General features: G+C 42.6%; 1 protein-coding gene across 1 annotated transcript in view; it reads right to left on the bottom strand.

Moving 5' to 3' along the window:
• Nucleotides 1-24,080, bottom strand: part of LOC128741109 (DCN1-like protein 4) — a 43,160-nt gene that overhangs the window by 10,495 nt on the left and 8,585 nt on the right. Inside the window, exons 3-5 of the mRNA XM_053836684.1 lie at nucleotides 1,610-1,707; nucleotides 1,283-1,536; nucleotides 1,009-1,216 (exon numbers count right to left, since the gene is read on the bottom strand). Coding sequence (XP_053692659.1) covers nucleotides 1,009-1,216; nucleotides 1,283-1,536; nucleotides 1,610-1,707 — 560 coding nt within the window. The remainder of the gene's footprint in view (nucleotides 1-1,008; nucleotides 1,217-1,282; nucleotides 1,537-1,609; nucleotides 1,708-24,080) is intronic.

Raw genomic sequence — 24,080 nt, 5'->3', positions numbered from 1 at the left:
CGAAGACTGGAAATGAAAAAACGGGAAGAAAATTATAAAAATGGGTCAAAAACAAGAAAAAATGGGGAAGAAAGCGAAGTAATCCAGAACAATGAAATAGAAAACACGGAACAGAAAAAACACACAAACTACGAGTAAACGGTACAAAAAAGAAGATAAAACGGAACAAAAATAGAAAAACATATAGAAGAGTAAGATGAAATATGCCATTCTTAATTTCAAGTAATACATTGTGTCTACTTGTTTAGCTAGACACGTGTTCATGTCCAAATTCAAGTATAATTTAAAGTCCAATGTCAAGTTCAATTTCATGTCCAATTGTATGTCGGGTTTTGAACCCAATTTCAACTCTATTTTAATTCCAATTTCTAGTACAATTTAAATTTCTAAGCTAATTTCCAATGTAGTTCCAAGTCTAATCTCAAGTCCAATTTTAAATCCAATTATATCCAATATATATTATATCCAATTTCAACTTCAATTTCAAATCCTAATGAAACAAAATGAAATAAAAATTTCCGATTCCATGTCTAATTTCAAATCGAATATTAAGTATAACTTGAATTTAACTTTGCTTTTCCATGCAATTGCACCCGAAAGTGCCGAGCTTTCAACATTTTCGGTCAGCATTTCTGTGATAAGTAATAATAGATTCGCCATCCTACGATTACTCGATTTTCCAGGGCCAAAACATTCTGCTGAAAAATCAGGTTCCCCACCTTTTGTTTATGCCTAGGCACGCTACAGCTTCAGCCTTATATATGCACCACACAATTTTCAACCTTTCGACGAATTTCTGCCTTCCGTACATTCAACCTTATGACTTTCAGCCTTTCGATGCTACCCCGTACAAATAGCACGAAATATTTGAACAAACGATAACCTGTCCTGTTAGCCCAATGCCAATACCAGGTACAAGCCAGCCGAACATAACAATCAAACATCAAACGAAATCCAACTGATGGCTAGCCAACGGATGAAATGACAAAACGGAAATGAGCTACTTACAGGCGCCGTCGACGTCGTAGTTGGTTAGATCGTTGGAGATGGTACGGGAAAACTCGAGAATATTACACCACTGATCTTTGTTGATCACTTTGTACTTGGACTGCTCCAGAAACAGGGCAAATTGGGGATACAGGGGCCAGTGCTTTCCGAGCAACAGCTGCAGCATTCCCTTCGCTGTTTCAACGTCCATACTGCGCTGATCTTTATCCTGAAACAAAAAGGGAACAAAGCTTACAGTTTCGATGAACAACAAACGCTCCGTACAGGCACTTACTCGCGCAAAGTCGTACGCATATCTGTAGATTAGCTTGAAAGTGTTGTGATCGTTTAGAAGATTACGCAGGTGGTCAAGTTTGTTCGTCACCTTTTCGGATGTGTCACACTGCAGATCCGTCAGGCCTTTAAGCCATTCGCTCTGTGTGAAGAAACCCATCTGGCGGGCACCCATTTTGTACGCCAGCACAAGCATAACGACATTCTCCGGTTCTACGCTAATGTCCTCGCAAAACCTTTCCATTCCCTCAGGGGCTAGAGTCAAAGACAAAATAAAACAACGATCATGTATCAACACATTCGCAAGGACAGGGCCAGCAAAACTCACCCAATGTATCCGGGTCGTTTGGTGTTGTGTACTCGCGAAACCAATTCAGACATCTTTTCTGGCTGAAAGCGTCGTCCACTTTGCTGCACCGTCGTGAGCTGCAGAAAAAAAACAGAGCAAAAAATACGATTACCCAATTACCTACTGTCGGTGACGCGTTGAAACCAGCACCATAATACTAGTATATTTTATGCTATGTAGGACAGTTTACATTTCTTCACCCATTTTGCTGCTGTTTGCTAGAAATTTGTGGATTTGTACAACACACAACTTGACGGCCACCGTCTTATCTATGTCCAAACTCTTTCTTTCCTAACTGCTGCTCTGCAGTCCACCAACCGCCGTGATAACAACAGCTCAGCGAATTTAATCTTTTGATAATCTAACTAACGAAAAACGGTAGCGCATCATCAGCAGAAGCAGCAAAAAAGAGCGACCGACACAGAGAGAGCGCACGCGACGACGACGACGACGACGACGACGACGAGAGCTTATCACTAATTTTAAGCAGTGCCGAAATGTATGTGAAATCGAAAACGGAAAAATCTCTAGTCGCGATCGCCGTTTGGGAATCACGGTCAATCCCCACCACCTGGCGGCTGCTGTCGTCCGTGGTCCGTGCTAAACGCGCGAGAATTTTCTACTCAGACGTCGCCAACGCATCGGCCGCGCGGCCACCAACAACGGAACGAACGGAGGTGGAAGCTTCGCTCTTGTTGTTTCTGCTGCTAAAAATATCTTGCGGCGGTTCACTTGTGTGACGGGCGGTACTATTATACATGGGTACACTACCTACTGCTACTGTTGTGTGTCGTCATCGTTCGCTTGGTCAGTCTCGGTCTCAGGCAGGACCGAACGGATGTGCGATGAATTATCTAACTTTCAGGAGTACGAAGGCATGCGGCAAAGGTGCGAAGGGCAATGTTTGGATGGGATGTTAATAGACGCACGCGACACATACTTGCTCTGCCAGCGGCTGCTGGCTTGGCTTGGCTAGAGTCTAGACTACCGACCGATGCTCTTTGTTCCCCCCGCTGAGCTTTCTGGCACCGATAGACACAGAGCAAACTTGACTTATTTCGTGCCACATGATTAGGCTTTGGTCACGCCGCTGCAAGCAAAGCTTTGAGTTGCTCGCTTATTTATGCGGAAGACAATTTGCACAAAAGCACCGTTTCGTGACTATCAATTAACAATCTACTAAGTGATTTGATTACAGAAATAGGGTACAAGTAAACAGAAATCGACTGTATCGGAAATTTTACCATATTAGGGTAATTAAGGCAAATTTTCTTTCACCTTGCTTTAAAATTATATCACTTTACTGAAAGTTAACTTCTATTCAGTTATTTAAGGTGCTTCGAGTAGTGTGTCTTTTATAGTTTCCAGACTCAATTCATTCAATTCAATTTAGTTTCTAAACTCAACTCCATTTCGGAGAGGGACGATTCAAATATGACGTCCGCCAAATTTCTGCTTTTTTAGACCCCCCCCTCCCCCCTCTGTCCGATTGTGTCACAAAACTCAACCTCCCCCCCCCCCCCAAATAACAATTAGAAGATTATATTAGAATTATTATTAGAATATTATTAGAATATATATTAGAAAATAACAAATAATAAAAAATAATAACTGCGAACAAGGGCTCTAACAACATTCAATTGCAAATTGTTACAAATCAATGAAGAAATATAGCTTTAGTTTCAATTGAAGTAGCACGGCTCCGCTTCAAAACAAGATTCAATCTGCTTCGGCGAAGCAGGTTTCACTACATCGTGACGATAGCTTTTAGAGTTCATTGTACTTTTCTATCCAATATTTAGTAAAATGCTAGAAACTTTGATTGCAAATGAACTGAAATTGATGTGTAAATTGATCCTTCAATGTAACGCGTGGCCTATCTAGTTAACATTGATAAATTGTGCCTGACTTTCAAGTGCCGTCAGCAGGAACAATAAGTTCGAAAATCGAAATAAAACAATGAGTGATGAATGACTGAGAAACATATTTTTGTTGCCTTTTGATGAAAATGCAATTTTTTTCGACGGATGTCACATTTGCCTAGACCCCCCCCCCCCCCCCCCCTTTGTCACAACCTGTCACAAAATTGATTGAATGATCCCAGACCTATTTAACATATTTTATACTGACTTTTTCTACATTTACCAGCATTTACGTTTTCTACTGTGATTTTCCTGTGTTTTGTTTGGTAATTAATTATTGTGTAGTAACAAATAAGAAATAATCTTCCAGGCATCACGGTTCGTTTCTAACAAAAGCGTGTGTTTTTCAGTATACTGCAAAACCTACCACCGATTGTTTAATGATTTGAATCTTCTTTTGAAGTATCGTTGTAATCCGGGGACAAATTGATTTTAAAATTCCGTTTAATCGCGATCCGCCCAGCTAGCTTCGAGGTACGATGCTGGTCTAACAAGCCAGTTGTCGTATGTTCGAATCTCAGCTAGGCGGTGCTTGCTAGTTATAGTTAGAGTCAGTAGGATTGTTGCACTGGCCCCGTAATTTTCCTGTACTCTAACAGCCGGCTGCGAAGTCTGTCGATAAAGAAGGGAAGCTTCAGTATGCCAAAGGGTAGTCGTGCGAAAGGGCCTAAGTCGGGTGTGAGTTGTGGAATATGCGAAGATCCGGATAACAGCCTGATGGTGAGTTGCGATGATTGCGGTCGATGTTTTCACTTTAAGTGCGTGGGTGTCGATGAAGGAATCGAAGATGTAGACTGGAGTTGTTCGTCGTGTGAAACGAAGCGCACAGCTCAGGGCGCATCGTCCCGTGGGGCATCTGTACAGGGTGGAGCAGGAAATATGTCGGCTGCAGATCAAGAACAGCAAAACCAACAGCTCCAACAATTTCAAAGAATGATGGATCAAATGCAAGCTAGGTTTGATCAGCAACAGCATACGTATAAAGAGTTACTGCGTAAGAAGCATCTTGAGATGGAAAAGGCAATAAGCGATTTAAAGCGTCAGTATCTACTGAATTTGGAGCGAAAAGAGTAGCAAATACGGGACGAGCTGAACGTTCCTGCCATTGTACTTTCTAACGCTAACCCGACATCGTTAGGAACTGAATCTCGTGTCCCAGACCAGGGGCGGACTGGCCCACCGGGCAACTGGGCAAATGCCCGGTGGGCCCCAATAAAAATTTCGTCGTTACACAAAATGAGATTTTCCAAAATTTTTATTTCAGTTAAACTTTTTCTATGACTCACGAATGTTCGATTGCTGGGGCCCATGATTCTGAGCTGTTAGGGTCCAAGCTCCGAAAATATTACCAGCTTCAATTCTGAGTATTTAAAAGTAGAATTAGCATTTCATCCGCAGTTATTTGACTACTTATAAATATTGAACTGTCGGCTTAAGCTCCATACTCAGTTTACTTTAGTGGCGACGGTCCGTTATCGATCCTGCGCCGAATGAATTATGGTCATACCTTTCTTCAAACCCCTCGAACACCAGCTGAACGTGCATCATCCTCGATAGCGAACATTTATCAGTTGCGGAGTCTGCTCCGAAATCTATGGCCTCTTCTTGATTCTCTGCTTAAAATAATTTTGGCTACTCTTCCGACGGGCATTCTAGCCACGTGACTAGCCCACCGCAGACTGCCACACTGTACTACCTTCAATATAACAGCATAAGTATGCAATTGATACAGCTCGTGATTCATGTGTCTGCGCTACACTCCATTTTCCATTTTGCAAAATTTAACGCTAAAAACCCTAAGCACTCGTCGATTAGCTTCCTTTAACGTTCATGATTCATGTCCGTAAAGGGCCACCGAGAGGATTAGTGTTCTCTAGAGCGCCAGTTTTATGCGATTTTGCAAGCTACGGGACTTCAGCTACAAAACATAATACGTTACCTGTCACGAGCATATCAAAATATATGAATTCATCTATGGTAAAGAACTAGTTTTAAGCAGTCTAAGCGGGTCACTGATTGTTTTACCTTATTACAAGCGATGGGTTGACTAAGTGGGGGATATCAGCATACCAATCTTCTTGCTATCTTCAGTTCTTCAAGCTGTTACCATTGGAAGACACTATTGTTGAGCTAAACGTTTGATTTTTCGCTTTAAAAGTTGGAGCGGCGGAACTAATTTTGAACAGACCGAACCTATTTTCACCCGTGTTGCCACCGGCAAATAGGAAAAGTCACCGTTCTGTCAGCTAAATGGTTTATTCCATAACGAGCTTTAAAGCTGTAAATTTATATCTTTTAGTTTTAATGCGGAACACGTGTTATCAAAAAAGGGCTTACAATTTTAGTGACTTTATTTGTCCTACGGTGCTCCTAACCTCACTTGCTAGGTCTGCCTACTCCGTGCAGCCGCGTATTAATAATGTTGGAACCTGGTCCGAATAACAAAATAAGTAATAATAGATACAAAATACCCTAAGCTACTCACGAAATTCGTTACTCTATTTTAATAATGTTGAAATTATAAGAAAATTAATTAGCACTTATCCAGAGATGACAATCTATTAACGGACTGAATGCAAATGATCTTGTCATTATGACTGTGTGCTGATCCCGGTCCCAGTTCTCATTTTACCAGCGTGCCCTTCGGTAACATACGACGCTAGCGTATTGGTCGTAACGCCTGCCGTAACATTCCCGGGCCCGTAAAGCTGCTCCGGGTTCGCAGCTTTACCAGTATCAGCAACGTCTAGAACCGCTATCTTAGCTACCGGCCTGCGCATAACTCCTAGAGCAGTTTTAACCTCTGCTTGCCTGATGCGCCCATCCTTTCCAGGTATCACCTTCTGTATTCTTCCTCGCATCCATCGGTTTCGTACTCCTTCGTCCAGTATCAATACAACATCACCTTCTTGCACCGATCGCACCTCAGCGAACCATTTTGTTCTACGCGTTATTGTCGGCAAATATTCACGCACCCACCTTACCCAAAGCCGGTCTAACATGTATTGGCACTGCTTCCATCCATTTCGTAGACTATCTTGCATTACTGTTGGTGGCTGTTCAGGTTGTTTCACTCCGCTAGAACTGAGTAGAATAAAATGATTAGGCGTAAGAGCTTCATACTGCGGCGGTTCCAATGGCATATATGTCAACGGTCGCGAATTCACCATCGACTCAGCTTCACAAAGAATTGTCTGGAAAACTTCTTCAGAAGGCGTTCGCGACTGATTTAATGATCTCATTGCTGACTTAACAGATCTCACCATTCTCTCCCACGCTCCGCCCATGTGCGGAGAGGCTGGTGGAATAAATTTCCACTGCGTATCGGCATTTGTAAAAGTTGTCGCGAGCCCATTATTAATCCCTCTGATCTGATCTGCAAGCTCTCGACTAGCACCTACAAAGTTGGTCCCGTTATCCGTGAAGATCTGTAGAGGCGCACCTCGTCGTGTGACAAATCTTCTTATGGCCAGCTTGCAGGATTCCGTTGTCATAGAACTTACAGCCTCTAGATGTATTGCTCTGATCGTTAGGCACGTAAACAATGCCACCCAACGTTTGATCTGCTTACGGCCTATTTTAATCATAAATGGACCAAAGTAGTCAATCCCAACGTGGGTAAACGGTCGCACATTTGGCGTTACACGTTCCTCAGGGAGAGCTGCCATTCGTGGTACTAGTGGCTTAGCCTTTTGTATTGCACACCATTTGCATTGTTTCACGACGTTCTTAACCGCTAAGCGAAGTCCAGAAATGTGAAATTTTTGCCGCATTTCATTCACAACTGTTTCTGAGTTTTGATGGCCATACTTCCGATGATTCCAGTCAATGATCAACTTCGTAATGGTGTGATTCTTTGGAAGAATGATCGGATATTTCGCATCATACGTCGCGTACGGTGAATTTTCAATTCTTCCTGCCATTCGAACAATTTTATTATTGTCCAAAAAGGGTGAAAGCTTTCTTAAGAGACTGTTCGGGTCCAATTTAATTACAGTGCAATCGGTTGCATGCTGCAGCTTCTCCAGTACAACAATTTCATCCGCGTATTCCTCAGCTTGAGCATCTCGCCAAAGCATTCGCTCCGCACGTTCAAAATCTTCGCTCACCAACAAGGCTTTGTCAGGAAATGCTTGGTTATTCCTATCCCTTCTACACATATCGATAAAATGATACACGTAGGCCACTGAACGCAACAGTCGCTCCCACTTGGAAAATCTGGTACAATCAATTGTCCCTGACCGTATTACTTCCCGATGAACGTGAACTGGTCGAAGTTCTTCTGCAATCTCGATAGGATCTTGCGACTCTTCCGTGGGCCAGAACTCCTCCGATTGGTAGAGAAATGTTGGTGCCACGAACCATTGAGAAGTCGACTTTAACTCTGGGCCTTTATTCCATTTTGTGGCTTCATCTGCTACATTCTGTTTTCCTGGAACAAATTTCCATTCTCCTACGCTGGTTTCTTCTAATATTTCTCCAACTCTAATAGCAACATACTGACGATATTTCCTAGTATCCGAGCGAATCCATGACAGAACGGTACTGGAATCGCTCCATATGAATCGACGAGTTGCACAAAGCGTATGATTTTCTTCAATGGACTTTAGTAAGCGTACTCCCATTACTGCGGCTCGAAGTCCAAGACGGGGTACTGATAATGGTTTCACAGGAGCAACCTTAGCCTTTGAAGCCACCAGAATACAGCGGACTTGACCACGATCCACTATTCGAAAATATCCGGCACACGCAAACGCAGCCAAACTAGCATCGACAAATACATGTATTTCCAATGACTTGTAGCTGGCTGGGTCATATCCAGGAAAATAACAGCGAGGGATTCGAAGTTCATTTAAATGCTGTAGCTTGTCAATCCATTTTTCCCAGAGTTTCAGAATGGTTTCTGGTACCTCGTCATCCCAATCCGCACCAGATCGCCAGAGTTCTTGGATTATGATTTTACCGTGTATTAACAGATGGGAAATCAGACCGAGTGGATCAAATAGGGACATGACCAGGCGCAGTATGGTCCTCTTCGTGGGTGGAGCTTCTCCCAACAATAAACGCTGTAGTCCAGCCGGTAACACGAATGAAAACATGAATATGTCCTCGTCGGGTCTCCACGTCATACCTAAGACACGCTCTGTTTTGTTTTGTTTGTCCACCGATAAATCTTTCTGCGATTCCAAACTTTCTGCTCCAATCCTTTTAAGCACTTCCTTGGAATTCGACATCCAGTTTCGAATTTCGAACTTTGCTTTAGCGTGCACGGTTTTCACCTCGGTGGCTAACTGGATTATTTCTTCCTCCGTATCACGACTATCCAGATAATCGTCCACGTAGTGATTTTCGACGATAGCTACTGCTGCGTCGGGAAACTGCTTACTCCATTCTTCTGCATTTTTATTTTTCACATACTGTGCGGCGCATGGTGAACAAGTGGAACCGAAAATCGCCACGTCCATGATGTAGACCTCTGGAGGCATAGACCTATCCTTACGAAAGAGAAACATCTGAGCGAAACGGTCATCCCGACGCATGCTGAGCTGCATAAACATTTCCCTAATATCTCCGGCGACGGCCACACGGCACTGTCGGAAGCGACATAGAACGGCATTTATAGCTGTCAGAAGATCCGGGCCCTTCAGCAGCATAGAGTTGAAGGAGATTCCATTTACTTCCGCTGCTGCATCCCAGATTATCCGCACTTTATCGGGCTTACGAGGATTGATAACGATGCCGATCGGTAAAAACCACGTTCGCTTTGGATCAGCCTCTTCTATTTCACAAGGGGTTGCTTTGTGGGCGTATCCTTTGATCTGGAACTCGTCTATAAGTTTCTCCACTTTAGCGCGTAATTCCGGTTGGCAATCCAAACGGTGTTCTAAACATCTTAATCTCCGCTCTGCCATAAAATAACTGCTCGGGAATTCTACTTTATCTGTCCTCCAGAGCAGGCCAGTTTCGAATCGACCATCGTCCAGTCGCACTGTTGTGTTTCGAAGAATATCCTTTGCGCGTTTCACTTCCTCACTTTCTGGCATCGGTGCAGCCGAAATTCCCAAATTATCGACTGCAAAAAAAGTTTTCACCAAGTCGTGAAGACGAAGTCCTTCGTTACACGCACATATATGAAACGAAGGTGAAGTAGTAGTATCTGCTGACTCGTTCATATTACCAAACACCGCCCAGCCAAGCCTAGTTTTTGCTGCCATAGGCTCATTAAATCGTCCCTCGCGCCTTTTGAGCGGTATCGCTAATTTTAGATTGTCCAAGCCAATTAGTAACTGAGGTACTGCGTCTTGATAACTTCTAACTGGTAGTCCCTGTAAATGAGGGAATCTCATAGAGAGATCGTCGTAACACATTGTTTGCACTGGCAAATTTAAACTTCCCACGGTTCGAACGTTATTCAGTGGAAAGACCTTTGTGCTTCCAAGTCCCGACACCTTCAGGTTAACTCTACGTGAATCGGTTTCGTGGCGAGTAACATTTGCTGTCCACGTCAGGCACAGAGGTTGGACTTTCCCTTCTGCCCCTAGCTGATCTGCAAGATTCTTGTCCATAAGAGTGATCGATGAACCCTCATCAAGGAACGCAAACGTTTTTATCTGACCCGTCTTCCCATACAACATTATCGGCACAATACGGAAAAGTGTATTACTTTGTATTTGCTGGTGTACAGAAACGACTGAAGGAAAATTATAATTTGTGTCTACTCTCTCACCTACTCTAGGTCGGCCTGGATGCAAAAGTGGATTATGATTCTGTCTACAACCGTTCACTTCACACAGTCGTGCAGACTTGCACGGCCATCTGCCGTGGGTAACCAAGCACCTACTACACATTTGATTCGCTTCTACTACTTTCCAACGATCTGCTAATGATTGAGACTTAAACCTAGTACAATCTCTAACCCTGTGGCTAGTACTCTGACACACAAAACATGGTTTTTCTTGATTTTTTGTTCGCTTACCAGTATCAACCTTCTTACTTGCGTCGTACTGCGAGTGAGTATTCATGAACACTTTCTCCCTAGGAATTGATTTATCATTTCGACCCGGTCTGGAGGGATCTGGACAGAACGTAGTGACCTCACAAGCTGCTGATATAAGCGACGTCATGTACTCGCAGAAAGTACCAAGATCGACTATAGTTTGGCGCCTCTTGAACATTGCCCATTCCAGACGAATGTTTGCTGGTAACTTTTCCACTAGCTCGTGTAATAACGTTGGATTAGTTAGATGTGCTTGTTGATTAGCCGCTCTCAAATGCCCGACGAGATTCTGAACCACTAAGCCGAAATTAATAAGAGTCTCCAGTTTATCAGACTTCGGTGGTGGTGCCTTTCGAACTTTGTTGAGTAATGACTGGACCAGTCGTTCAGGACCCCCGAACAATGTTTCTAGTGTGTCCATCACCTGAGGAACGGAAGATGGCAATAATAAATTGCTCCGTACTGCTTCCATGGCTGCACCTTTCAGACACCTTTGCAGTCTCATTAAATTTTCCGCATTAGTATAACCGCACATGCTTGTCGAGTTTCGGTAGCTGCTCACAAACAATGGCCATTCTTCTGGATTTCCCGTGAACACCGGTAACTCCTTAGGGACCACCTGCCTGGCAGCTAATTGTTGTTGAAACTGTACGTTGGAATCAGATTGATTAATTGTATGATTTGGTACAAATGGTCTATCGACTGGCCTAGGGTGCGGTGCTACACTTTCGCGATTTAGATTTTCTGTTTGATATTTTTGCTGTTGGATTTGTTCTGGTTCAACATTTGAGCGTAACACTACTTGCGGTGCATCTGACCGATGCCCTTGCACTGATCTTGCTGCTGGTTCTATCGCTTTCTTAATAACCGGCGTTGACGTGACCTTTGCTGGTGGAATTGGTACCTTCTTTATCGTCCCAGTATACTTCGGAATTTCCTCTGCCGAAGGTTTACTCTGCGTCAGCGCGTCAGCATGCTGTAATTGTTTCCCTTCATTTGCACCCTTCTGTTCGTTAGGCCCATTGGAGGGGACTGGATAGGTCACTGGAACTGGTTCGGCGTCGAATTTGGCCCCAGCCAACTGCTTCCTATGAGTGTCTATCAAGAGTCTCACTTTACTCGAACCGCTGATTTGGCTAAAACGACATTCACTTCCATTTTCTTCTGCTGCGGCTTTGATGAGTGCAGCATATTTTTCGTTCAAGTACTTTTTTCGAAGCTCATTTTTCTCCTTCAAGGCCGTCTCCTGCAGAATACGTTCCTGTTCCAGCTTCTCGGCTAGCAGCTTCTCCTTTTCCTTAAATGCTTGTTCGATACGAATACGTTCCTGTTCTTGACGAAGACGTTCGTGCTCTTGCTTTTCCATCAGTAGCTTTTCCTGCTCTTGCAAAGCGTTTTGCTGACGAACGCGTTCGCGTTCTTGTTTCTCCGCCAATAGTTCTTCTTGTACCTTTTTTTCCTCTTCAATATGCAGCAATTGTAGCTGAACCCGCGCAGATCGAGAGCTATTACCAGATTTTCCCGACACCGATATGACCTCGCTAATAGTAGTCGACAACACACATTCCTTGCATTGCCACTTACGGTGCTTGATTGTTGCATCAACCTTTGCACATGAGAAATGGTACCAACGATTACATCTATCGCAAGCTACCATATCCTCCTCATGATCCGCAGCCGTGCATCCTGCACAATTGTACTGGGTTTGATCAACTTCGTCCGTGTTTGTAGCCATCGCAGATCGGTTTGCCTGTCACCGTCTCCTACAGCGTTTAGCAAGTCCGGATAAAATTCTTTAAAGAATGTTGCCACCGGCAAATAGGAAAAGTCACCGTTCTGTCAGCTAAATGGTTTATTCCATAACGAGCTTTAAAGCTGTAAATTTATATCTTTTAGTTTTAATGCGGAACACGTGTTATCAAAAAAGGGCTTACAATTTTAGTGACTTTATTTGTCCTACGGTGCTCCTAACCTCACTTGCTAGGTCTGCCTACTCCGTGCAGCCGCGTATTAATAATGTTGGAACCTGGTCCGAATAACAAAATAAGTAATAATAGATACAAAATACCCTAAGCTACTCACGAAATTCGTTACTCTATTTTAATAATGTTGAAATTATAAGAAAATTAATTAGCACTTATCCAGAGATGACAATCTATTAACGGACTGAATGCAAATGATCTTGTCATTATGACTGTGTGCTGATCCCGGTCCCAGTTCTCATTTTACCAGCGTGCCCTTCGGTAACATACGACGCTAGCGTATTGGTCGTAACGCCTGCCGTAACAACCCGCAAGGTGCTTTTTTAAGCAATCCTGAAATCTGATTTTTTTTACGTCCCCTTAAAAAATCCCTCGAACTTTTCCTCCTATTCAGTAAGTTCGCGTTCCTATCCGCGACCTACTAATCGGCATCTGATGCGTAATCGGCATAGCGTATCGGCATAGATGCGTAAAATGCCATCTGTCTAAATTGTTTATCGGGGCATACACTCACCGCACCGTTCGGCAAACGGTATTCGTCGTCTCTTTTATTCTCTGGTGTTCTTATGGGAAACTGCAAGTTTGACGTCTCACTCGCTGTTCATAAGGATGGTGGGAGAACAAAAGAGGTAAACATATAGCAGTACAAACGATCCGACTCAGAACAGTGTTGTCAAAGCAAATAACATTGAAACACATCGTTGCTTTATTAAATCACTGAGAAAATCTTCGAAAATTATTGAAAAAGCTGTCTTTTCGGTTGTTTTTAATAAAGAAAAATTAATTATGAACATACATTTCTCTTGAAAGTGTTGAACCTCGTTTTCACCATTGGAGGTTTCAGTTAATTTCAAACCTGTAATTGTTATTTCCAGAACCGAAACAAAGTCTTGGCAACACGATAGTTCATCAGTTATGCTGCAGCTGCTGCTACTGGTGAACAGGTTCCGTCAATTCAGAATTTGTTTTCAGTTTTGTTAGAAAATAATAAAACTTTCGGCTAGTGACATAGCCTTAGATAATAGAAAAAAAGAGACTGAATAATATGGTATGTGACAATTGAGTGCTTGACTTTTAGAGTGATTGTAATCAGTGCTGAAAAATGTGATGGATTTGTTAGTAGCGAGGTGGCGATTGCCTCCAGCAGCTGAAAAATGCACGTTTTTGGACAACAATTTTTAATTCATCATATTTCTTGTCGGAAACCCAATAAACTGTGTTTGTGTGAATCAAATGTATGGTTAAGTGATTTGTGAAGATGATCCTATTAAAAAATTTTGAAAATATGAATAAAAAAGTGCATTTTCGGCTCATTTATGTTCAACTGATTAAAATAGGTGACACTGCTTAACTCGTTCCTTACCCTACTACTTCATATCGTTCCCCATTTAGTTCCTCCTCGGCATCAACACCATTTGGACTTCCACGTTCCCTGCTAGCCATATACTTCGTTTTGGCGGTGTTAATGGTAAATCCCAGTTTCCCATTTAAATGGCCTAAAGGCTTTTTCCCCTGCTCTACTGCTGATTTCGGAAATATCGACGTTATCAGCGAAATCAAGAAGTATGTGAGGTTTTATCCGCTATTCTGACTCATAATTTTTACCCATCCAGCGTTTCACGAATCAACGTAACTAATTCTGTAGGAAAACCATGTCCTAGCGTTAACTGTCACAGCTCATTTCGTTTGGCTGAATCGTATGCCGCTTTAAAATCCACAAAAAGATGATGAGTATGCTAGCTGTACTCCTGAAACTCATCAGTTACTAGACGCAGGGTAAATATCTGATCCATCTGATCAGGCTACAACATAGGATAGGGAGAGCACCTTATAAGCAGAATTGAGCAATATAATTCCTCGAAAGTTTTTACTCTCGAGTCGATGTCCGTATTTAAAATTATGGGAATTGAGGCCAATCAACCACTCCTCCGATATTTATTTACCACCCATATCTTGACAATGTTGCGGCGAATTATTTTGCACAGCTGCTCGCTCCCCGCCTTTAGAAGTTCAACGAGGATACCATCCTTTCCAGCAACCTTACCTTACCTTACTCTTTCACCTGGCTGTTACCGTCATTTTGTCAGTAAGCAGTAAGCACTATCATTTGCCTCGATTCTGCATTCCGATCGGGCTCGTTCCGATCAGAAACGTCCCGATCGACGTATGTTATACGATACGATGTATTCCGATCGAAACGCAATTTCTGATCGGATCCGGCTCCGATCGGTATGTAGAATAGAGGCGATTGTACATCACAGACATGGCGAAATTCTTGCACCTGACCGCTTTGTAGAAACTTGTAGATTTGCACAGTCTCTGGAATTCCTCGCATTGAAATCGTGTGAAAGAATTCTGCGGAGTTGTACCCCAGCGATAGCTATATCTAGGTACGGGAATCGCCTGCACTATGAAATAAGAAACCTCTGGATTCTAAGAGCAGAAATCCTGATCTCTCGATTCTTTTCTCTGTTCTGACGTGTAGGCGCACTAAGCTACTTATATATATTGAACTGTTGAAGTACTATCATTTATAAAATCAGCTTATTTGCTACTTGCAATTTTGTATGTAATTAACCCTATAACTTAGAATCTGCTGCAATATAAATGGGAGGTAGATGAGGTAAACGCTGCATTGCCGACAAAGATGCACAGTGGCATTCATCAGAATGTGGAAAGGGCTCTTCCGGGTTCGCTGAAGGACGGTCAGTAAAGAATCAAATATTCACGCTATGGCAGATACTCCAAAAAGTCCATAAATACCGAATTCAACGCAACGAAATAATTGTCATTGATTTCAAAGTTGCGTATGATACCATCGACCGTAAAATCATGGCCATTCTAACCTCACAGGAGTCACCACAATAGATCAGAATAATGGTCGCGGTGGTAAGAAAAAAAACCTCGCAGGGGACTTGGTCAACGTGATGGTCCCTCATGTGGGCTGTTCAACAGCTACAGGATGTTATGAACGAAGCAACACCCAGGCACAATCTTTTTTTTATTCTATATTAGAGAGGTTTTCAGCCTGTGCTGGTTCGCCTCTCGCACAATCTTTAGCAAATCTGGTTAGTTCGTCTGCTTTGCCGATGAAATGGCTATTGTCGATAGAACAACTGTGGTGGTGGCTGAACAAACTAAAACTCGAATTGGCGAAGATTGTGTTGAAGAAAAATGCGTCCAAACTAAAATACCGTGAACCACCGTGAATGACGCACACGCTAAAAGATGATGATTCGGTCCTAATGACGAGTGAGTTTGTTTTGTTTCGATCGTGCATCGAGCCGCTATGCTGCCCGTTCTCCCCGTACGCGACATTCGACAAATAATGAGTCAAGTCAAGTCGCACGACATGACTTACAAAATAGATCCCATAATTATTCGATGTACTGTCCTTGTAGCGCTAATGTCTCTTGAGTTTTTTCTGTTAATTTACTGTCACGAGAATATTGCAGACTGGGGCCCCTAATCTCAAAGGCCCGGTGGGCCCTTTGGCTCCCAGTCCGTTCCTAATCATCTCTATCCCTTTCTTATCATTCAGTACTCATTTGACGTACCGCAGTGCAGTGTTACCAGAAATACTTCCGGCAATCCGGATTTACTGCATCTCCAACACCGCTACGTTCACCACACCACGTCTTTAAACCTTACGATCTGCTTACGTCCACCTCTTTTAGCGGCTTCTGGTCGTCGAAGGGGCTAAATTAATAAGCCATTAGTCGATTATGGAGGTGCAGATTGGGCCTCCGACGTTAACGATTGAGTCAAAGTGATCAAACCATCCCTGGCAATGAAGCGATATTTTGTTTGTTTGTTTATTTGTAAAAATCAACTGACAAGGATTGTCTTATTGAATATTTCTGGTCGGTTTATAAAAAGCCAACACTATACAGTTTTTGAGCAAACTTATGTGATGGTTTAATAAATTCAAATAAGCTTTCCACAATAGACAAAGTCCGAATTCAGGCAGTTATTGGCTCATAGGAGCCAAAGGTGGCCCGTCGGATAGTCAGTATGTACATAGTTCCTACATCAAGCTCGCATATTGTTTAATTATAACAGTACATTATATTATAAAACACAGTGTTATGTTAATTACATAACATTTTATGTTTAATTTTGATCTACATGTTTTCAATACACAATGCTGGAATCGTCACGGGGATAGGAAGTCTACATCGTTGTGCTTTCTCCTGCTTTTCTGGTCTTTTTTGTTTTTCTCTTTTTTCTCTTTCTTTTTAGGATCAAGCATGTTTTTAGGTTAAAGCCCTCTGATGAAGTCGACAACGCTAACAGGGTCCAATTGCAACGGAGTTCGTGGTACAAGAAATTAGTATTGGATGTAGATGTTGCATCACATAAAACAAATGTGCAGGTATGCAGGTACAGATTTAAAAAGGTAATGTTACTTATTTTCCTATTTGGTTATATAGTAAGATACACTTAAATATAATACCAGTATTAAATAAATAAATTAGAATCGGGAAGAGGGAGGGACCATCAGAGCACTTGTTTGAAGCGGTGTGCCTAGGGAGAGTGAAACAGTCAACTTTCTAGGGTTAATTTTGGCCCGATTAACAACACATAGTGGATAATGAGCGGGCTCTTCTCCCCACCTGCTGGAGCCATTCTGCATTAAGACGGCTTATTCAAAGATTGACTCAGGCGACTTTGCTCTTGGAAGGAGATTCTCTAAATCCCTGGTACGTGTAAGTGATGTTGCTTACCGACCAATTCCCTTTTGGCCCTTCATACAAGAGTTGGGAAGCATGACCAATCTTTGAATATGTACAACTCTTTTTGACATGATAGGCTCATTGCTATGAACGGATGTTCTGCTAAGGCGGTGGTAGTACCATATATTCATATTCATGTCGCTTTTCTCTAGCTACCGCGATAATCGGGAATGGAATCTTTCGGATAAGAGAGGGTTTCACACCGTGACTTACAATAATTACTGGATTTATTCAAGTTCACGAATCGTAGCAATAGGACCGGTCCTTTGCGCTCTTACTTGAGTACTGCCTCTTCAAAGTTAACTTAACTTTATTTAAGTTTAGAGAGACACAATATTATAGAGAGGACGAGTGCAAAGGATTGGTTCTAGGGTTGATCAAAATAATTCTCCACATTCGGTCCTCCTGACATTCATCCGGCCCGGATGATATACTATCACTGCAGTTTTCGCCTTCCTAGTCATCGTACTCATCGTCTTCATCATTTGGCACGAAACGTTTCATATATTCTGCACAAGTCGAAGTCCTGATTGGACCTTCCACGTCCCCTACCTTCTCGACATCATATCGCTCGTTTCTTTTTTTCTTGGTAACCCGATATGGTCCCAAAAACTTCGCTGCTATCTTCAAATGGCTGCCAAACTGCGTTCTACTAATAGCCACCAGATCTCCCACTTCGTATCCTTCAGCTTCCTTACGATTCTTGTCGAAATTCGTTTTCATCTCCTGCTGGATCTTTTCAATGTTCGCCCGAGCTTCGATACGGGCTGCCTCCCTGAAACTATCGAATTGTTTGACCCACTCTGCTTCTACTGCTTCCGCCAATCTGACATCTTCCGGTGAACGCATTTTGGTGCCGAACATTAACTCGTGAGGAGTTCGACCGATACTCCGTTGAATCGTATTGTTCAGGAATCGCTGCAAGTTTCCTACGTATTTGTACCAGCTTTCCGGTTTATCACTAGAAAGTTTCGCTAGCGTAGGTACGATAACGCCATGGACTCTCTCTACCTGGCCATTACCGCGTGGTACACCTGTCGTAATTAAAATATGTTCGATCTGCTCCGTTTCACAATATTCTTGGAAAGAAGTTGACGTGAATGCTGAACCACGATCGGAAATAATGCGTCTTGGATTCCCAAAAACACATTTTTGATAGTCAAGTTTTTTTAGTACTTCTTCTGCAGTAGTTGATTTGACTGGATAAATCCAAACAAATTTGCTAAACGCGTCGATAACGGTGAAAATGTAACGGTATTGCTTATTTGACGCGGTGAGAGGTCCCAAATGATCGATGTGGTACGTTGACAATGGTACTTCATCTTTCGGGATAGGGTGCAGAAGTCCTTCCTTTTTCCCAAACTTTCGAGATGCCAAAATGCATTTAACGCAGCTTTTTACAAAGTTGTCCAATTTTGTGGAAAGGTTATCGATCCAAAATTCTCTTGATATCAGCTCGCTCATTTTGCGTACTCCAAAGTGACCCTGATCGTGAATTTGTCGGATCACTGAATGTTGCATCGCTCGAGGTACAACTAACAGCTTTCCCCCGCCAGCAGCCTTATAGAGGATTCCGTGGTCTAAAAAGTAATCTGCATAGTTCCCCACTGACAAAGCTTTCACGATGGCGGCTATTTTTTCGTCGTTCTGCTGACAGGCTTTTATTTGTTCAATTATGTTACTCTGCAGTAAAAGTACACATGGATTTCTGCTGAGCGCGTCCACATGCTTCATACGTTCGTTTGGCCTATGTTCCAATTTGTAGTCGTATTCCTCCAATAGTAAGGCCCATCCAGCAATGCGCGACGAAATTTCCTTTTTTATCATTGTCATTTTGAAAGCTGCACAATCGGTGACGATATTGAATGGAATGCCTAATAGGTACACTCGAAACTTCTTTAATGCTGATATAATGGCTAAAACTTCAAGCTCATAGCTTGGGTATTTTTCTTCAGCGGGTGAGGTTTTCTTGCTGAAGTAATAAGTAGGATGAAACACATTTTCTCCAGATGCTTTTTGTAGTAATATTGCACCATATCCAAGCTTGCTTGCATCAGTGTGAAGTTCAGTTGTTTTGCCTGGATGATAGATTCGAAGTGCTGGCGCTGTACATAAGACTGCTTTGAGTTTTTCGAATGCATCATGTTGCGATGGTCCAAAATTGAAAACTGCATCCTTTCTCAGTAGATCAGTTAGAGGCTTTGCAATGATTGAATACGCCTGTACAAACTTGCGGAAATAACCTGTCAATCCCAAAAATTGCTGAACTTGTTTGTAGTTTTTAGGTTCAGGAAATTGCTGGACTGCTTTGGTCTTCTCTGATGACGGACAAATCACTCCTTCACAAATTTCATAACCCAGGTGTGTTATTGATCGACACAATATTTGACACTTTTTCCATTTGATCCGTAATCCGTTCTTGCTGGCAACATCCAAAACCATTCGTAATTTTTTCACACCGTCCCGCTCGTCGGTGCCAGGAATCAAAAGGTCGTCGATGTAAACGATGACAATTCTTCTCTCTATTAAATCACGGAATACGTCGTTGACGAAACGTTGAAAGACAGTTGGTGAAATACTTAAGCCAAACGGTGTTTTCAGGAACTCGAACTGTCCAGATCTGGTTACAAAAGACGTGTACTTGATACTGTTCTCTTCGACCGGAATATGAAAAAACCCGTTTTCGAGATCAAGCGTAGAAAAAACTTTGGCAGAATGAAGATCATCTAGGATGTCCTCAATCAACGGAATGGGAAAGTGATCACGTACAATTGCCCTATTCAGACGACGATAATCCACGCAGAGCCGTCGGGTCCCATCCTTTTTATGCGCGAGCACAATAGGGCTGCTAAAATCTGACGCACTTTTCCGGATAATTCCATTTTTCAACCACTCACTAATCTGTTCATCGACTATTTGTTTTTCCAGAGGCGCGAGATGGCGTGGCAACTGAGTAATGGGCGTTTCATCACGTAACACTATTTTCAACGCCACCTTTGTTTCTTCTGTTTTTTGCGGTACATATTGGTTGATAAGACACTTTACTTCTTCACGCAACGAAGGATCTTTTATGTGAACTAGAGGTTCTTCAGTAATTTCATCGACAGCAATCCGCAGCGCAAAATGTTCTTCTTTTACTTTAAATTTGGCACCCTCGGCAGTTACGCTCACATCACCAAACGCCAACAGATTTCTTCCCAGTATAATTTCATGTGGCATATCTTTCGCAGCTAAAACGTCAAAAACCATTTTCAACACAGTATCCTCCACCTCCACTTCAAGGTGCGTCGCTCCGAGGGTCCAAACTGAACCATTTAACGTAATAAGTTTCTTCTTATCAGCTACATTTATCGGTATTTCCAACTTTTTTAACCACTCTTCATTAACCAGCGATACATCCGATCCGGAATCGAAAAACGCACAGATTGACATTGAATTAACTTTTATTTTCATGAAAGTGCCTTTAACAGGAGATTTTTCGTAGTTACACATATGGACTGTTTTGTCACTTCTTCCTTTGGGACAATCTTTCGAGATATGGCCTCCTTGCCCGCAACTGTAGCAGATTATTGGCTTCATCGGTGCATTTGGTTTACGGTTGTTCACCCTGTGTCCATTGTTATGGAAGCTACTGGAACTTGTCGAACGCGCATTAGACTGTCGACCGTTAAATGAAGGCATGGTTGTCGAATCTCTTCCGTATTTTACATCTTTCAAGCTCTGGTAGAGGCGCAACTTTTCACGAAATTCTGAAATGGACTTAGATCCATAAAGTACGGTTTTATCGAGACCATTGTCATTGATTCCGTTTATGGTATAAGTGATTATCGCTTCGATATCAAGATTCGCTCTCGCACCAATTTCACGCATAACTAAAAAGTATTCCAACACATTTTCGCCGCTGTTTCTTTTTCGATATCGTAGTTTTTCGTGAATAACCGCACTGTTCTCCTTAACTTCGAATTCATTCCGCAGAAAAACCCGCAGAGCGCTCCAGGTTGTGATGTAGCTCACCGTATTAAGGGATAATTTAGCCACCCCAACTAGTTTCTTCTTTGCCAACACGAATCTTTGAAGCTCCGAAAGCCCAATAGAGTCTGCTATTTCCTCAAAGTCGGCGATCCACTTATTCACTGAATAATAATCTGTACCGTTGAATTCTGCAAAAGCCGCTTCTATTTCATTCACATTCCATCGTTGTTCCGGCACGCCTCGTCTTTCACTAACGGCACCTCCTTGACGTTCTTCAACTACATTTTCGGCACGATTACCCGCACCGAAACAGTCATTTTCCATATTCACTAATCCAGATAGCCGTCCGATGTTGCGACCATCAGCTGCCGCCCCATTCACTGCACCACCACCACCGATATCGACACTGCCATTGTTTTCACCGGCGTTTACGTTTTGTCCCACTGGTGTCTGAAGCCCTGCCAATAACTCGGTACGCGATACGTGCTCGACTGAATTTCCAACAATGTTTGGAGTGCTAGAAGCCGGTTGGACTACCGAAATTCTACGCATGTTTTCCACTAGTCCGTTCAACCTAACGTTTTCCTGCATTAACGACTGCATCTCCGTGCGCATGGCATTTAACTGTTGGCTAAGATTCATAGCCGTAATATTGGAGTAGTTAAGTTGATCTATCAATTGAGCGAACGTATTATTCGGATTAACTTGCACTGGTGCTGTACTGTTTGCGAAAGAAGGTTGGAAAACGTAATCGTATGGTTGACCGATGTTAGGAGGCGGTATTGGTGGTGTTGGCGGTCTATCGTCCATTGTTGCACTAGACAATTGTCTGGGTTCGATCGAACCCGATCACTTTTCTACAGTACTATTGTGTTTCGACCAACTATTATGTGGTTTGACCTTGAGCGGTAAAAACGTTATCAAACCACAATGGAATAAAAGAATCGCACTGACCACGTTTCAGCAGCGTGGTTTTCACGTTTGATGTCGAAATTAAGGAAAAATGTTCTCACTTAATCCAAATTGTTTTAGGATTAAACAATCGAACTTACAGGATCGGATTTACTGTTCACGTAAATTATTTCCAATCGATTCGATATTAACACTTGTCAGTTTGTTCGCACTGTCCTTTGCGAACGTTTTACACCACTCTCAAAAATTCCAATTCCCGGACGAGCCCCCACCTATTGTCGCTTTTCTCTAGCTACCGCGATAATCGGGAATGGAATCTTTCGGATAAGAGAGGGTTTCACACCGTGACTTACAATAATTACTGGATTTATTCAAGTTCACGAATCGTAGCAATAGGACCGGTCCTTTGCGCTCTTACTTGAGTACTGCCTCTTCAAAGTTAACTTAACTTTATTTAAGTTTAGAGAGACACAATATTATAGAGAGGACGAGTGCAAAGGATTGGTTCTAGGGTTGATCAAAATAATTCTCCACATTCGGTCCTCCTGACATTCATCCGGCCCGGATGATATACTATCACTGCAGTTTTCGCCTTCCTAGTCATCGTACTCATCGTCTTCATCATTTGGCACGAAACGTTTCATATATTCTGCACAAGTCGAAGTCCTGATTGGACCTTCCACGTCCCCTACCTTCTCGACATCATATCGCTCGTTTCTTTTTTTCTTGGTAACCCGATATGGTCCCAAAAACTTCGCTGCTATCTTCAAATGGCTGCCAAACTGCGTTCTACTAATAGCCACCAGATCTCCCACTTCGTATCCTTCAGCTTCCTTACGATTCTTGTCGAAATTCGTTTTCATCTCCTGCTGGATCTTTTCAATGTTCGCCCGAGCTTCGATACGGGCTGCCTCCCTGAAACTATCGAATTGTTTGACCCACTCTGCTTCTACTGCTTCCGCCAATCTGACATCTTCCGGTGAACGCATTTTGGTGCCGAACATTAACTCGTGAGGAGTTCGACCGATACTCCGTTGAATCGTATTGTTCAGGAATCGCTGCAAGTTTCCTACGTATTTGTACCAGCTTTCCGGTTTATCACTAGAAAGTTTCGCTAGCGTAGGTACGATAACGCCATGGACTCTCTCTACCTGGCCATTACCGCGTGGTACACCTGTCGTAATTAAAATATGTTCGATCTGCTCCGTTTCACAATATTCTTGGAAAGAAGTTGACGTGAATGCTGAACCACGATCGGAAATAATGCGTCTTGGATTCCCAAAAACACATTTTTGATAGTCAAGTTTTTTTAGTACTTCTTCTGCAGTAGTTGATTTGACTGGATAAATCCAAACAAATTTGCTAAACGCGTCGATAACGGTGAAAATGTAACGGTATTGCTTATTTGACGCGGTGAGAGGTCCCAAATGATCGATGTGGTACGTTGACAATGGTACTTCATCTTTCGGGATAGGGTGCAGAAGTCCTTCCTTTTTCCCAAACTTTCGAGATGCCAAAATGCATTTAACGCAGCTTTTTACAAAGTTGTCCAATTTTGTGGAAAGGTTATCGATCCAAAATTCTCTTGATATCAGCTCGCTCATTTTGCGTACTCCAAAGTGACCCTGATCGTGAATTTGTCGGATCACTGAATGTTGCATCGCTCGAGGTACAACTAACAGCTTTCCCCCGCCAGCAGCCTTATAGAGGATTCCGTGGTCTAAAAAGTAATCTGCATAGTTCCCCACTGACAAAGCTTTCACGATGGCGGCTATTTTTTCGTCGTTCTGCTGACAGGCTTTTATTTGTTCAATTATGTTACTCTGCAGTAAAAGTACACATGGATTTCTGCTGAGCGCGTCCACATGCTTCATACGTTCGTTTGGCCTATGTTCCAATTTGTAGTCGTATTCCTCCAATAGTAAGGCC

The sequence above is a fragment of the Sabethes cyaneus genome, chromosome 3 (assembly GCF_943734655.1).
Source record: "Sabethes cyaneus chromosome 3, idSabCyanKW18_F2, whole genome shotgun sequence".
Classification (NCBI taxonomy): Eukaryota; Metazoa; Arthropoda; class Insecta; order Diptera; family Culicidae; genus Sabethes; species Sabethes cyaneus.
This window is presented reverse-complemented; position numbering and strand designations above follow the sequence as displayed.